At 37.6% G+C, this 13,854-nt stretch overlaps 1 protein-coding gene across 1 annotated transcript; it reads left to right on the top strand.

Moving 5' to 3' along the window:
- The first annotated feature begins 2,433 nt into the window (after positions 1-2,433).
- LOC104444610 lies at positions 2,434-3,902 on the top strand. Its single transcript, XM_010058320.3, has 3 exons — positions 2,434-3,046; positions 3,173-3,593; positions 3,840-3,902. Exons 1-3 carry the CDS (start codon positions 2,991-2,993, stop codon positions 3,900-3,902), a joined length of 540 nt encoding a protein of 179 aa, XP_010056622.2. The 5' UTR covers positions 2,434-2,990.
- Positions 3,903-13,854: the final 9,952 nt, after the last annotated feature.

Below are 13,854 nucleotides of genomic sequence, written 5' to 3'. Positions count from 1 at the left end.
TTCATGGTCAAAAATATAGTTTGGGGTAAATTTGTCACAAGTGTACCAGTTTTGGGTTTTTTAAGGTATTAACCCTTTTTATAATACAAAAAAAAAAAGTGTTGAGTATAAGGATAAAGAGTTTTTAATGACCCAAAAAAAAATTATGTAATGTTTGTGTCATGGTGAGTTTAGATTGGGGTTTTTTGTGATATTGACCCTTTTAAATTATGTCCTTAAGTAATATCTTTAGCAACCTAATTTTTATTTTACTTGTTGTAGATCCCAACAAAAAGAGTTATAAAAGTTGATTATCACATGTGATTCCATAAATGTGGCGATTCATAAAGGTAAACTAGGTACATTTTGATAAAGTTATGGATTTTTTGGTGATATGAAGAGGTAGTAAGTTCTTCAATTTGGTTGTTGAAGTGTTGAATTTAACCCAAACTGATTTAAAAAAGGAATCGTCATGTGACTTCATTAAGATCCAGAGATCTGACCAATTCTATCTCTATGTGGTCAGCCATACAACCCAATTTTTACTCCCAAGCTTTTAAATAAATCTAGATATCGAGTTCAAATCTCATTTTTCATTTTTATATTTCTTTTTTCTCATTTTGAAATCTTGAATATTAGAAATTCCACAAAAAATCTTCAGTCCATTAGAAGGGGCTTTTTCTATGGTCCGTGACGGGATATCATAACAAACTAAAACTCGAGAATTCACAATCAAAACTAGAATGTTCGGCAATAATTACATCAAAGGGCGTCGATGATGATAATGACCTTTGGGGACCATTTATGTGGTAAGAGTGGGAAACTCTGAACATTATTAAATTTGATCATATGCTTGTTGACATTTTGTGGCCATTTACATGATAATAACAACAAACTTTGAACTTGATTAATTTCGATGGTTATGCGTTGTGGTGATAGTCATGACTCATCAAGACGATAATGTCGTGATATTTGACTTTTTGCACGAACTCCTTAGCTTAAGGAAAAATTGTGTTTTGACATTAGCTTATGAGATGTGTTAGCAATATTATGATATTTAGATATCTTTTAGAGATATTTAAAATATTTTCTCTTATTTCAATATCTAATTTGAAGATGCATATTTAATTTGATTTCTTTTTATTTCTTGCATCTAAACTTATAAATAAGCTCTTCATGTACTTTTTTTCAATATATCCCTATTTACTTTGCATTTAACTGTGGTCATACACCCGTATTTATTTTTGTCCTCAGAAACAGTGCCTAAACCACCCAATATTTAAAAGCTGATTGAAAATTATTTAGGAGCTCGTACTCATCAAAACATGCCTCTTGTCATCGTGTGTCAAATCAAAAGACATCAACTGTCTTTATAAAATGTTGGTCAATTCTATAGGTGAAAAGAATTCGAGAAATATTTAAAAAAAAAAAAATCTTATTCACAAACCTAGTTTAATTTTTTCAAACGATGTCAGGTTGGCTGCGTGTCCTGGGAGTTAATATGAATGAGGATGTACTTGATAAGTACATAAATGATAATGATACATTTTTCTTAATAAGTGTGGAATCTGCCAAAATATCTTGAAAATAAATAAATAAAATTGATGGGTTTTTACCCCATGTGGTAAGTGCGGATGACAAGATGATTCTTGTGTACAAGTCACATTTCCGATTTTCTTTTCTTGGCTAAAAAAGGGGAAGCCATTACAAGAAATTAGGTGGAACTTATATAAAAGGCGTATCGTCTAGTTCTAAATCTATGTAGATTGCAACATTGGGCCATGATGTGATCAAAACCCAAGACACAAAAACTATGGCCCAACTACATGATGTGGCAACTCTCTAAAAAGAAAGCATGAAATTGACCATCAACAACAATAACAACTCACCCAATTTGTGTTCACGCCCCTGACATTCCCTCCTCTCTTTTGCTTCTCGTGATAGAAATTACATAAAATTCGAGTCCACTCCAACCAAAGCATGATCAAGATCTTAGCACCTAGGCCTATATATTTACATGTATGATATTTGAATCTCCTCTTACTTGACCCAACGGGACAATAACTAGTTAAAGATTGATATTGATACTTAAGATGATAGTAGACTCTAAATTCTAGTTCGGAAAGCAAGTGCAATCCCTTACTAGGGAGTGACAGATCCAGCCATCTCTCCTCCGAACCTCATCGAACCAAGCGAATTGGGATCGAATTCAATCACATCCATGCCTTGTCCGATCTCACTTAGCGTGCAGTACCGCGACAGCCTTGTCTATCCTATGAAGAATTGTACCCCCACCCAACCGGGGGAATGGGGGCGAATCCTTCCCGTTAGGGTTTTTCCTAAGGGGCCCACGAGGTGTTAAAAAATGTAGTGTCGTACATTTATTTGAATTCTAATGCACTCGTTGATGGTGGGATTTTAAGATACGGACATCACCTTTCTTGCCATGCTGCCCCTCCCTTCCTTTCCTTCAAGAGAGAGAGAGAGAGGTGATCAATGGCAGCATCATTAGCTCCATCTCCCAAAGCTTTGCGAGAATTTCGAGGGTTTCTCCTCCTCCATCGGCAGCTTGAATCGGCTGCTCCGATGGAAAGTTTTAAGTCTTTTCTGATGGAGGACCAGATCTGGCCTGCGCCGGCGCGGGGTCCGCCTGCGGGAGCAGCTATCCCCGGAGGGGAGCAGCGGCGGCGTCTCGCGGCGGCGACGGCGGTGGTGTGGAGGTGCAGGGCGTACGGCGCGAGGAGGAGGACGAGGAGGAGGTCGGGGGTGCTGCCGCCGTGCCGCCACCTGTGCCTGCCCACGGCGTGCGTGCCAAGCCACCCCGACTGCCCGGCGGTCACCGCGCCCCTGCCCGTGACGACGTCGGTCGTCGTCGCAACGGTCGGAAACGCGCCTAATAAAAAACCCAAAACTCCCTCGCCCACACCATACGCGCTCTCGCTCTCACTCTCTTCTTCATGCTCTTCGTCTGAAACTCCTCTCCCTCTCTCTCTAAAATTGAAGCGACTCTCATGGCGGTCGAAGCTCGGCGCGCCGATCCTTTTCCCGCTCGGATGATCGTGAACAGGTATTCGTCGAACTTCATTCGTGGGTCTCTGTTCGATTTTGAATATCGTGAGCTATTTGGGTTATTTCTCTCTCTCTCTCTGCTTTTCATTCGAGCTTAGTTCCAATCGGTTCGGTTCTTTTGCAGATTCTTCGGGAATTCCATCGCGACGAGGAAGTACCGTTGCGCGATCCGCTCCTACCCCACCCATGCGGAGGACTTCATCCCTCTGCCGTCGACGGAGACGGAGACGCCCGACCCGATCTCGCGTCCGTCTCGCCGCCGCCTGAAACTTCGCGTCGTCCCGGAGTTCAGCACGGCGAAATCGTCCGTGAAATCCGACAGCGGATCGACCAGCGACTACAACGCCGCCGTTTCTGTCCCCAGGAGCCACCACAAGCGGTCCAGAGACGACGCGATCGGCGACGACCACTTGAACGGCGATGGCTTCCCGGCGAGTCGCAATCCTCCTCACAAGATGAGCAAGGCGTCACCGTTTCTGGGGCACGAGGTGGGGTTCGAGATCCAAGGTCGCGAATCGGAGATCCACTGTTTGATTTCGCAACATGTAAGACCCTTTTTCTCCTTTCCTCTTTCAATAATTTTATTTTTTGATGGTTTGATTAGGGTTCTTACACTTGTTCTGAGATTTCAAGAAAATAAAAACCCAGAAAACATTAACAATGTCGGCTCTGTTCCCGGCGAAGAAATATTAAATTTTCGCGAATTGCGTCAAGAAATTACTTATTGTTGAAAGGGAAATAGGAAAATTAGAAATTTCCTGACAACTTTCCTGTTCTGGACGTGTCTGCAGACACAGGCGTTCGCGAGAAAACTGAAGAAGAAAGACAGAGAAATCCAGAGAATCGGAAGTTGAACGGTCTGCTCCAAGAGAAACTGAAGATCCTGGCGATGGAGAGCCAGATGTGGCGGGGCCTCGCACAGGACAACGAGTTCGAAGCCGACTCCCTCCGCTCCACCCTCCAGCGCGTCCTCTCCCGCGGCGGCGGCGGCGGCGGCGGCGTGGTCGACGACGCGGAGTCCTGCTGCGGGAGCAACGGCCCCGGTACGGCGGCTGCGGGAGAAGGCGACGCGGAGGCGGAATCCACGAGGCCGCCGCGGCAACGATGCGGGCGGTGCGGGAAGTGGGAGGTGGGGGCGGTGCTGCTGCCGCGCAGCACCTGTGCCTGCGCACGGCGGCGCGCGGGCCCGGCCACCGCGACTGAGCTGCGTGCGGCGAGGCTGTCACGGCGAGAGTGCTCCTGAGTCTATCGTCGTCGTCGTCGTAACGATCGGAAGCGCAGTGGGCGGGAAATATAAAAAGGAGGGAAATCCGGGGCGAAAAGGGGAAAAAGGAAAGAATTAGAGAGGAGGAAAGAAATAGTCCTCTTTTTGGTTTTTGTTTTTGGATATAAGGAGATTCTTTGATATATTTCCTGTTGGAGAATAACGGGTAAAAAACCATCGAGAGGATGGTTTTTCCAATTTTTTTGTGTAAATACTGATACATAATAAATGCTCCTTTTTTTTCTTTTTAATTACTGAGTTCCTATATTTTCGTCTTTTGGGAACTTTTAATTGATCATGTGCAAATTGTTGCTTCTCTAATTTCCTTATTGTGCTTGAATATGAACATTGTTCCAACAAAATGCCTGTCAACATTGATATATAATTTCAAATCTCTTTTTTTTTTGTGATTTAGAGTCCAAAAAAACTAGAGAAAAATATTCCCTTTTACTATGTTATTCTTCAATTTCATGTTAGATCATCGAAATTCTAGAGATAATGACTTGAATACACAAATAAAATGTCTAAAAGATGGTGATTTTCCAATGAGTGATTATATTTAATAATGATTATCTTAATAATTTTCTGAATGGTATAGTAAATTGTGTTCTTGAATTCACGGAAACATGGGTAAGTAGTCCCAAAATCAAGAATATAAAGAGCTTTTCCATCATTTTTCTTCTTCTTCTTCATTTATTTTTTTCATTTTTTTCATCGTATGAAATGATCGAGACACATGGACGGTACACTTCTTTGCACCAATTCCCCCCTCCCTTTTCTTTTCCCATCTTTCCCTCACAATTTCTACGCTCGTGTAACATAAATGTCAATACGTAAATCTTTTTCCCCTCCCTCACTCTCTCAATTTTTGAGGTAACTCTCGACCATAACATTAGAATAAATAAAGTGATAAAACTAAAATTACTTTCCTCAACAAAATAAATAAGGGAAAATAACACAAATAATTTGTAATTTTTAATGTGATTTCTCAACCTTTAATTTGTTAAATGTGGTCAATGAATTTTAATTCAATATACAATGCCGTTCATGAACTTTCAATTTGTTCAATGTGATCTATAAACTTTTGATACATGTTCAATCTAGTTTTAGAATTATATGAAAATGTATAATATTATCCATATACTTAAATTAATTGAAGGATAACATTAAACATTTTTATACAATCCATGAACTAACTTGTATGTGAACAAAACAGTAAATCTGCTACCTTACCTGTACTTAAGGAAAATGAATAATTTCCTATACGGTACATCTATATTGACAATTTCTTTATAATACCATTGAATTTTTATTTTAGTTGGGGACCGTAATTCCCATTGTTCCGGTGAATCTCGTTGATCAATTGGCAAAGTGTCCGTCGGAAGTGGTGGGTCAACAGGCCATTGAGATTTTTGTTTGACATGCATGTGCCAATAATCTAAATACAGAAAAGAAAAAAAAAAGAAAAAGAAATACATTCTATACAGGAGAGGGCTGGGATCACTCGGCTATTCGGAAAGGACCGAGAGAAACATGTGTTGGACGTTGTCCTGTTCCGCAGCATCCCGCCTTCGTAAATGGCAAATGTGTGTGTGTTACAGATTAGGACCATTGATGTATGTGAGCTTTGTGTCTCTGTGAGAGCAGAGGAAGCAAAAATAAAAAAGGGAATTTTCCTCCTAGTTAGATAGATTCATATTATTGAGTATTTGACTTTTTGGACTATCTTGAAAATTTCGGACAGTCAAAATTGATTGATTGCATCTTAGTATCTTATAACAAGGTAAACAATAGTGATGGTGTATAGGTCGGACGGACGATTAACAATAGATAAGAGAAGATGAGGTCCCGGAAGAGTGGCAAACCCAAGATCCTCATGCCTTCAAATTTGACTACAAAGAAAGTTGAAACGTAGTTTGTGTTGATGAATGATTTACAATGGAACCGGACCAATTCCCGATTATATTGTGGAACCATGCTCATCTCTACACATAATAATTCTGCTAAAATGACCTAGTTATCCTTCTCTTTGTAAAGTTCTCCTCCAAGTGTTATTGTATTACAAAATATGTTTTCCTACACTTTATCTTTAGTTCAAGTCCATTCTGGTTTACCGACCCAAAAAAAAAAAGGTCCATTCTGGTTTCATCATATAATAATTACTACTTATACTATAAAGAGTACTTATAAAAATTATTTTTACAGCAATCAATGTCTTCCAAGTTCTAACATTTGTTTCCTTTAGTTCTAAGCATGACTTTGTGTATGAAATTGTGAATCTTGACTTTTCACTCTAGACATGTTTATTTGGAGATTTCTATGTAATTCTTGAGATGTGCATCTAAATACAATGGAGTTTATGCCAAGATGTCTTAATTTGTGGCTAGAAATGAAGTCGTCCTTGCACACTTCAAAAGTTAAATTTTCCTTTTAAAAATGACATGTTAAAACCTTTTCTGATATATAATATTATTTTTTTAGAGTTGTACATATTCCAATCTAACTTTTTGAGCGATCCATCCAAAATGCGTGCTTCCAGAATTGCGATACAACACGAAAGGAATTCGTAGGTGGGTATAACGAACTGTTTCCAACATTTGTAACGTGAAGAAGAGGAGAAAAAAAAAGAACAGAAGGAATGAAGATCGTATGATTGACTAGGGAAGGGAGCACGTCACTTGGTCTTTGAACAGTAACTGTTCCCTCTAAAATTGTGTGCCTTACGTTTTATTGATCTTAAACTCCAAAGCAGCTTATATATATTCTTTTGATAAATATTGTTAATATTCATATTAAAAACTGTTTGTGGTCCGTCGTTGTATTTCGACAATTGAACACATTGCATCAATGTAAACCATTGTCAATCGACATATATTTATCTCCATACTCGTCGATAAGTTAGCACACTTGTATTAATACCCATGTAGTATGCACATGACTATTTATACCCATCACACGTGATGTTCACTTGCTTGTGCTAGACAAGCCATATTTTGGGTACACTCTACCAATAGATAAGCCACCAATAGATTTACTTCATCTGTTGGTAGGAGATCAAATAGGATTAAGTTTTATTAGGACAGTAATCGTTTGTTACCAAAAAAGAAAAGTAAATCATCCCATTACCTCTGAGAAATGCTTAAATTATGGTAAGAAAATCTCGACCTTTCTGATTGCATACCTTGATTACTTATTGTCTTACCTAGTAAAGCAAGATACTCAGTAATTATATTAGCAGCTGAATAGGAATACGTAGCAAGCTAATTACTATTCCTTTTCCTTTTTTAATCTTGCATTTACTCAAATTACAAAAATAGTGAACTTTAGACATCTATATAAACCCACTTCAATGGGACACACAAGACATATCTTTCACAATCTTACCCTCTCAATCAATCAAGCCAAATACACTTAAAAATGGAGAAGGGTCAAGTCAACCTCAGTGCACTGGTCTTTCTATTGGTGATTGCTTCCGGTAAGTTTCTTTTCATCTCTCCATTACTATTATCATTTCTATACGTACAACTGCACTAATGAGTTCCTCCACATTTTCCTTCCTTTAAGGTCTTGTCGTCTCACATGCTTGAACAAGAGTAGGACTAGAAGGAGGTTGGGATCACACGCTTATTCGGCAAGGACCGGGAGGCACTTGTATTGGATCTTGTCCTCCTGGGCAACATCTCGCCTTGATAAAGGGTGAATGCGTGTGTGTTGCAGATTAAGGACCATTGATGTATGTGAGTTTTGTGCCTCTACGAGAGCAGATGAAGCAAAAATAAAATGGGAAATTTTCTTTTAATAAAATGGGTTCATGCTATTGAATATTTGACTTTTTCCATAGTCTCAAAAATCTCCAATGATTAATCAAAAGTAATCAAAGGCAATAGTCATATTCCTTATGTATAGCATAGACGGACGATTGAGGCGGGATAAGAGAATAAAAATTTTGATATCTGAACTTAAAAGACGAATTCCCAAAAGAGTGACACAACTAATATCACCTCATGTCTTTGAATTTGATGGCAAAGAAATTCAAAACATAGTTTAAATACTCTAACTTAGGGGTGAGCGCTTCTCGGTTTCGGTTCAGTTTCACCCGAAACCTGGAACCTACCCTCAGGTACAGGTTTCTCATTTTTTGGAACCTGTAACCTACCCGTCCAGAACCAAGAACCTTTCAACAGGTTTTTTTTTTTTTCATTTTTAATTTTAAAAAAAACGAAAATGAACGCAACAATAATAAACAATCTTATACCTCTTAATCCTCACTCTTTTTTTGAGCTTATCCTTCAAATCATGATTAACATAGAAAAATAGCTTGAACTCACCATAACGGGTCCGACACCTTGACAATCCTTCAAGGAGTAGTACTCCTATCTAATTTTTGTGTGGGTTTCCGAGTTTTCATGACTACGGGAGCCCGATAACCTGCACTTCTAGTTCTAGGAGGCACTATAGGAGTGCGGATCAGAGGAGTCAAGCCAAACTCTGAGACGCAACCTTCAAAGTATGTTGCCATGGATAAACCTCTCGCCTCTGGCTGAATGGATGTGAACAATACCTTTAGCCACTCCTAGAGAAATCTTCACCCACGATGCCCAGTCCAATGGTTATCTCCCACCTTCTGCAAATCATTATCATAAGGTAACTGTCAACAATGCAGTGAATAGAAGACAACCTACACTTCTTTCAACAAACCTTCCCCATGTATCCCACCTCACATTGTGCTTGTGCATGGCGGAGCGCGGGCCTAGCCACCACAACTGAGCTACGTGCGGCGAGGCTGTCACGGCGAGAGTGCTCCTGAGTCTGTCGTCGTCGTCGTCGTAACGGTCGGAAGCGCAGTGGGCAGGAAATATAAAAGGGAGGGAAATCCTAGGCGAAAGGGGGAAAAGGAAAGAAATAGAGGGGAGGAAAGAAATACTCCTCTTTTTTGTTTTTGTTTTTGAATATAAGGATATCTTTTCTATTGGAGAATAACGGGTAAAAAACCAACGAGAGGGATGGTTTTTTCAATTTTTTTTGTAAATACAAATACATAATAAATGTTCTTTTTTTTTCTTTTTAATTACTGCGTTCCTATATTTTTGTCTTTTGGAAACTTTTAATTGAGGATGCGCAAATTTTTGCCTCTCTAATTCCCTTCTCTATTTCCTTATCGTGCTCGAATCTGAACATTGTTCCAACAGATTGCCTATCAACGTTGATATATAATTTCAAATCTCTTTTTTTTTTTTTTTTTTTTTTTTGGTGATTTAGACTCCAAAAATCTAGAGAAAAATTTTCCCTTTGTTATTCTTAATTTCATGTTAGGTCATCAAAATTTTAGAGATAATGACCTGAATACACAAATAAAATGTTCCAAAGATGGTGATTTTTCAATGAGTGATTATATTTAATAATGATTATCTTAATAATTTTCTGAATGGCATAGTAAACTGTGTTATTGAATTCACGGAAACATGGGTAAGTAGTCCCAGAAATCAAGAATATAAAGAAGAGCTTTTCCATCAATTTTCTTCTTCTTCTTCTTTTATTTTTTTCGATTTTTTTTTCTGATCGTACTTCCTCTCATGACGTGAAAGGATCGAGATACATAGACATTAGACACTTCTCTCCACCAATTCCCTCCTCCATTTTCTTTTCCTATCTTTCCCTCACAATTTCTACGCTCATGTAATATAAATATTAATACGTAAATCTTTCCTCCCTCCCTCACTCTCTCAATTTTTGTAGTAACTCTCGACCGTAACATTAGAATAAATAAAGTGATAAAACTATAGTTACTTTCCTCAACAAAATAGATAAGGAAAAATAACACAAATAATTTTTAAATTTTGACCTAAAGTGCAATGTGATTCATCAATTTTTAATTTGTTTATTGTGGTCTATGAACTTTAATTTAATGTACAATGTTGTTCATAAACTTTCAATTTATTCAATGCGATCCATAAACTTTCGATATATATTCAATCTAGTTTTAGAACTATATGAAAATGTTCAATATCGTCCCATACTTGAACTAATTGAAGAATAACATTAAATATTTTTATAAAATCTATGAACTAACTTGAATATGAACAAAAAATCTAAGAACTATATTAAACAAATTAAAAGTTAAGGAATGACATAGCACGTTAGGCTAAAATTCAACGATCACATTAAAAAAAAATTAAAAACTCATGGACAACATTATATGTTCAGTCATAGTTCATGGTCCAGTTATGTCATTATCTCAAAAAATAAAACACAACTTTGTGTACATAGATTTCTTGAACTGATTATCCACGGTGGTTGAACAACCTTAACCATACCAAACTTAAAATCAGCAATAGGAGCTTTATGTAGACTTCAAATGATAATTGCATTGTTCGAACAAGACGTTCAATAACTTAATCAATTTTTTCACCCTAATTGATAATTAAAGCACCGATCCACCACGGTCGGCGTTTATCCCATACCTATGTTTCACCTTATTTTATACTTTGTTCATGTTAAATATAAAGTGCACAGTAGGAATAGAATAGAACTGACAAAAAAAAATTATATATATAGTAGAGAGAGAGAGCGCGTCACTGACAAGAGACCACACAACTTTTGCATTAAATAGTACAATCTGTTTATTCATTTATTTATTCGACTACTATTGGAAAAAGGAACAAATCAATACAGAACTGAGCTCAGAGATAATTACAATACAGTAAATCTGCTATCTTAGCTGTACTTAAGGAATATGAATAATTTCCGACACGTTACATCTATATTGACAATTTTTTTATAATAATATTGATCTTTTATTTTGGTTGGGGACCATAATTCCTATTGTTCCGGTGAATCTTGTTGATCAATTGGCAAAGTGTCTGTCGGATGTGGTGGGTCAACAGGCCATTGAGATTTTTGTTTGACATGCATGTGCTAATAATCTATATACAGAAAAAAAAAAAAAAAGCAAAAAATTACATTCTATATCTTGAAAGCACATATACAGTGTGCTAGTTGTAAATAGTATAATAAGAAATACGAAGATGCGATATGTACTAAAATAGTTGAGTAACCTGAACAATTGCTCAAAAAAGCACACAAACTGCTTTAGGGGTGAGCATGGTCAAGGTTGGGCCGGTCCACCTCCTAACCCTAGGACCAGCTCACACAGTGTTGATCCTTAATTTTGAAACGGAAGACCAATCCTATTGAGCTTAGGACCGAGGACCGAACCGACTCAATGGATTCGATTTGATTCCAATGTCAACTTGGGACCAACCAATAATTTTTTATTTCATTTTTTGTACTCTTAAAAAAATGATTGAGGACCGGATGACCAAATGGATTCGGTTCGATTTCAAGGTCAACTCAGGACCAACCAATAATTTATTATTTCATTTTTTTGTACTCCTTGAAATGGCAACTGAAGATCATACCGACCCAATAAATTCGATAATGAGCGAGGTTAGCTAAGGAAGGCAAGTGATAAGGGTCAAGTGGGGTGAGCATCAAACAGAATGAGCATCGAATGTCGACCGAGGAGCAACAAGCCAAGCGAGCATCAAGCAGCGAGCAGCATGAGTGACCCAAAGCGAGTGAGGCGTGTGTCGAGTGGCGATCTTTCGATTTTGGCAAATTGAAGACTAAGAAGACAAATAAGACAAAAGAGAACAAATACTAAAAGAGGATGTCATAAGGTGCATTTTTGGACGCCATGAGAACTCCTCACAAAAATATTTTCCTCATTCATAAATTATGACTATTGACGTCGTAAAAGAAATTAAAAACCTAAGTTATTAAAAAACAATATAAAATTACTTAAACTCCTCACTAAAGAGCTGTTTAATATTGTTGACGCCGTTTATTTTAAGATTTTCTCTATATAAAAAAATTATAAATAATATCATATATATATAGTTAGGGTTGATTCGAGTTAGACCGACCCGAAACTCTCAGGACCGAGGACCGACCCACACAGTACTGGTCAAGAAATTCTATGACCAAAGACCGGCCCAATCTCCCTAGGAATCGGACTAGGACTGGCAGAGTTGGGCTAGTTCAGGGTCAGTCTAGGGTTGACCTTGGACCAATGCTCACCCTTTAGAGTTTTACATATTTTGAATCCTAGCAGACAGGAAGTGTTTTTGCATCGAACCTCTGTGTTTTATAACCTTGAAAAGAAATTGTGCTCTCTTTCTATTTGCTTGCATCAAAATATCGTGAACAAATATTGTTTTGCCTAGTACTCTTGTCTAATTACGATATTCTAAAGTTTGGTTGTCGTCACATTGCCACCATTAAAAGGGTACATTCATATTTATCTTCATAAGGGGTCCACGGAAGGTTTGAAAAGGAACTCACATCATCGGATTCGTATCATAATATAAACAAAATATCGATTGATGGCATTTAATTGACTATGTATCTTAAATCAATTTTGATTTTTAATTAATTTTTGTTGGGTGTGGGGTCAGAGAGAGCGACATGATTCTGCTCCAAGACGCTTTCCATGTTTGCGAGAATGGATTGAACACAAAATCGTGCCTTTTTACCTTCCTATCATGCTTCGGTTTTAGCTTAATACGACTGATAATGATGACGATAACAACGTTTTGTAGCCATTTACATGATGAGAACGACAAGTTTTGAACTTTACCAATTACGATCATTATGTATTTGATTTATATAGCAACGATGGAATATTAAGCAACATTCACATCCAATGCCGTATGATAATATGGAATAGCGTCAGCATCAATTAACATAAATAATATGGAAATCACTTAAAATAAATGAGAATTCATAAGAATAAGAAACGTTAAATATGCATGCATATTTTTTTTGTTTAGATTTAATTTCAGCGATGAGAAATAATAGAGACATTCTAGAAGAAATTAGATTGATGGACATACCGATAATTATAAATATGAGTAATTTATAGATTATGCATTTTTTTCTCTAGCTTAATTGCTAGAATAGACATAAAGATTAAAGCCGATATGCATCCACACCCAGTTGCAATAAACATTAATTAATTAGTTAATTAATATTAATATAGCAAGTCAATTACTATCAATCTTGCATTCCCTACTCAAACTCCAAAAATACTCAACTTTAGACATCTATATAAACCCACTTCATTGGGACACATAAGCACATATCTTTCAGAACCATATACCCTATACAATCAATCAAGTCGATATACTTGGAAATGGAGAAGGGTCAAGCCAAGCTCAGCGCAATGATCTTTCTATTGGTGATAGCATCTAGTAGGTTTCTTCTCCTCCCTCAATTACTATTATCATTTCTATACGTACAAATGCACTAATTATTTCCTCCACATTTTCCTTTCCTTTAAGGTCTTGTCATCTCACATGCTCAAACAAGAGTAGGACCAAGAGAGGTCTGGGATCACTCAGCTATTCGGAAAGGACTGAGAAAAACATGTGTTGGACATTGTCCTATTCCGCAGCATCCCGCCTTGGTAAATGGCAAATGCATGTGTGTTACAAATTAGGACCATTGATGTATGTGAGCTTTGTGCCTCTATGAGAGTAGAG

Source organism: Eucalyptus grandis, chromosome 5, assembly GCF_016545825.1.
Source record: "Eucalyptus grandis isolate ANBG69807.140 chromosome 5, ASM1654582v1, whole genome shotgun sequence".
Lineage (NCBI taxonomy): Eukaryota > Viridiplantae > Streptophyta > Magnoliopsida > Myrtales > Myrtaceae > Eucalyptus > Eucalyptus grandis.
The sequence above is the reverse complement of the archived record's forward strand: the minus strand, read 5'-3'. Positions and strand labels throughout refer to the sequence as shown.

Bases quoted from the DNA above. Each gene is read 5' to 3' on its own strand.
- LOC104444610 (XM_010058320.3), top strand. From the start codon at position 2,991: ATGGCGGTCGAAGCTCGGCGCGCCGATCCTTTTCCCGCTCGGATGATC. The intron at 3,047-3,172 runs GTATTCGTCGAA...GTTCTTTTGCAG, and splicing joins GCTCGGATGATCGTGAACAG to ATTCTTCGGGAATTCCATCG. The intron at 3,594-3,839 runs GTAAGACCCTTT...ACGTGTCTGCAG, and splicing joins ACTGTTTGATTTCGCAACAT to ACACAGGCGTTCGCGAGAAA.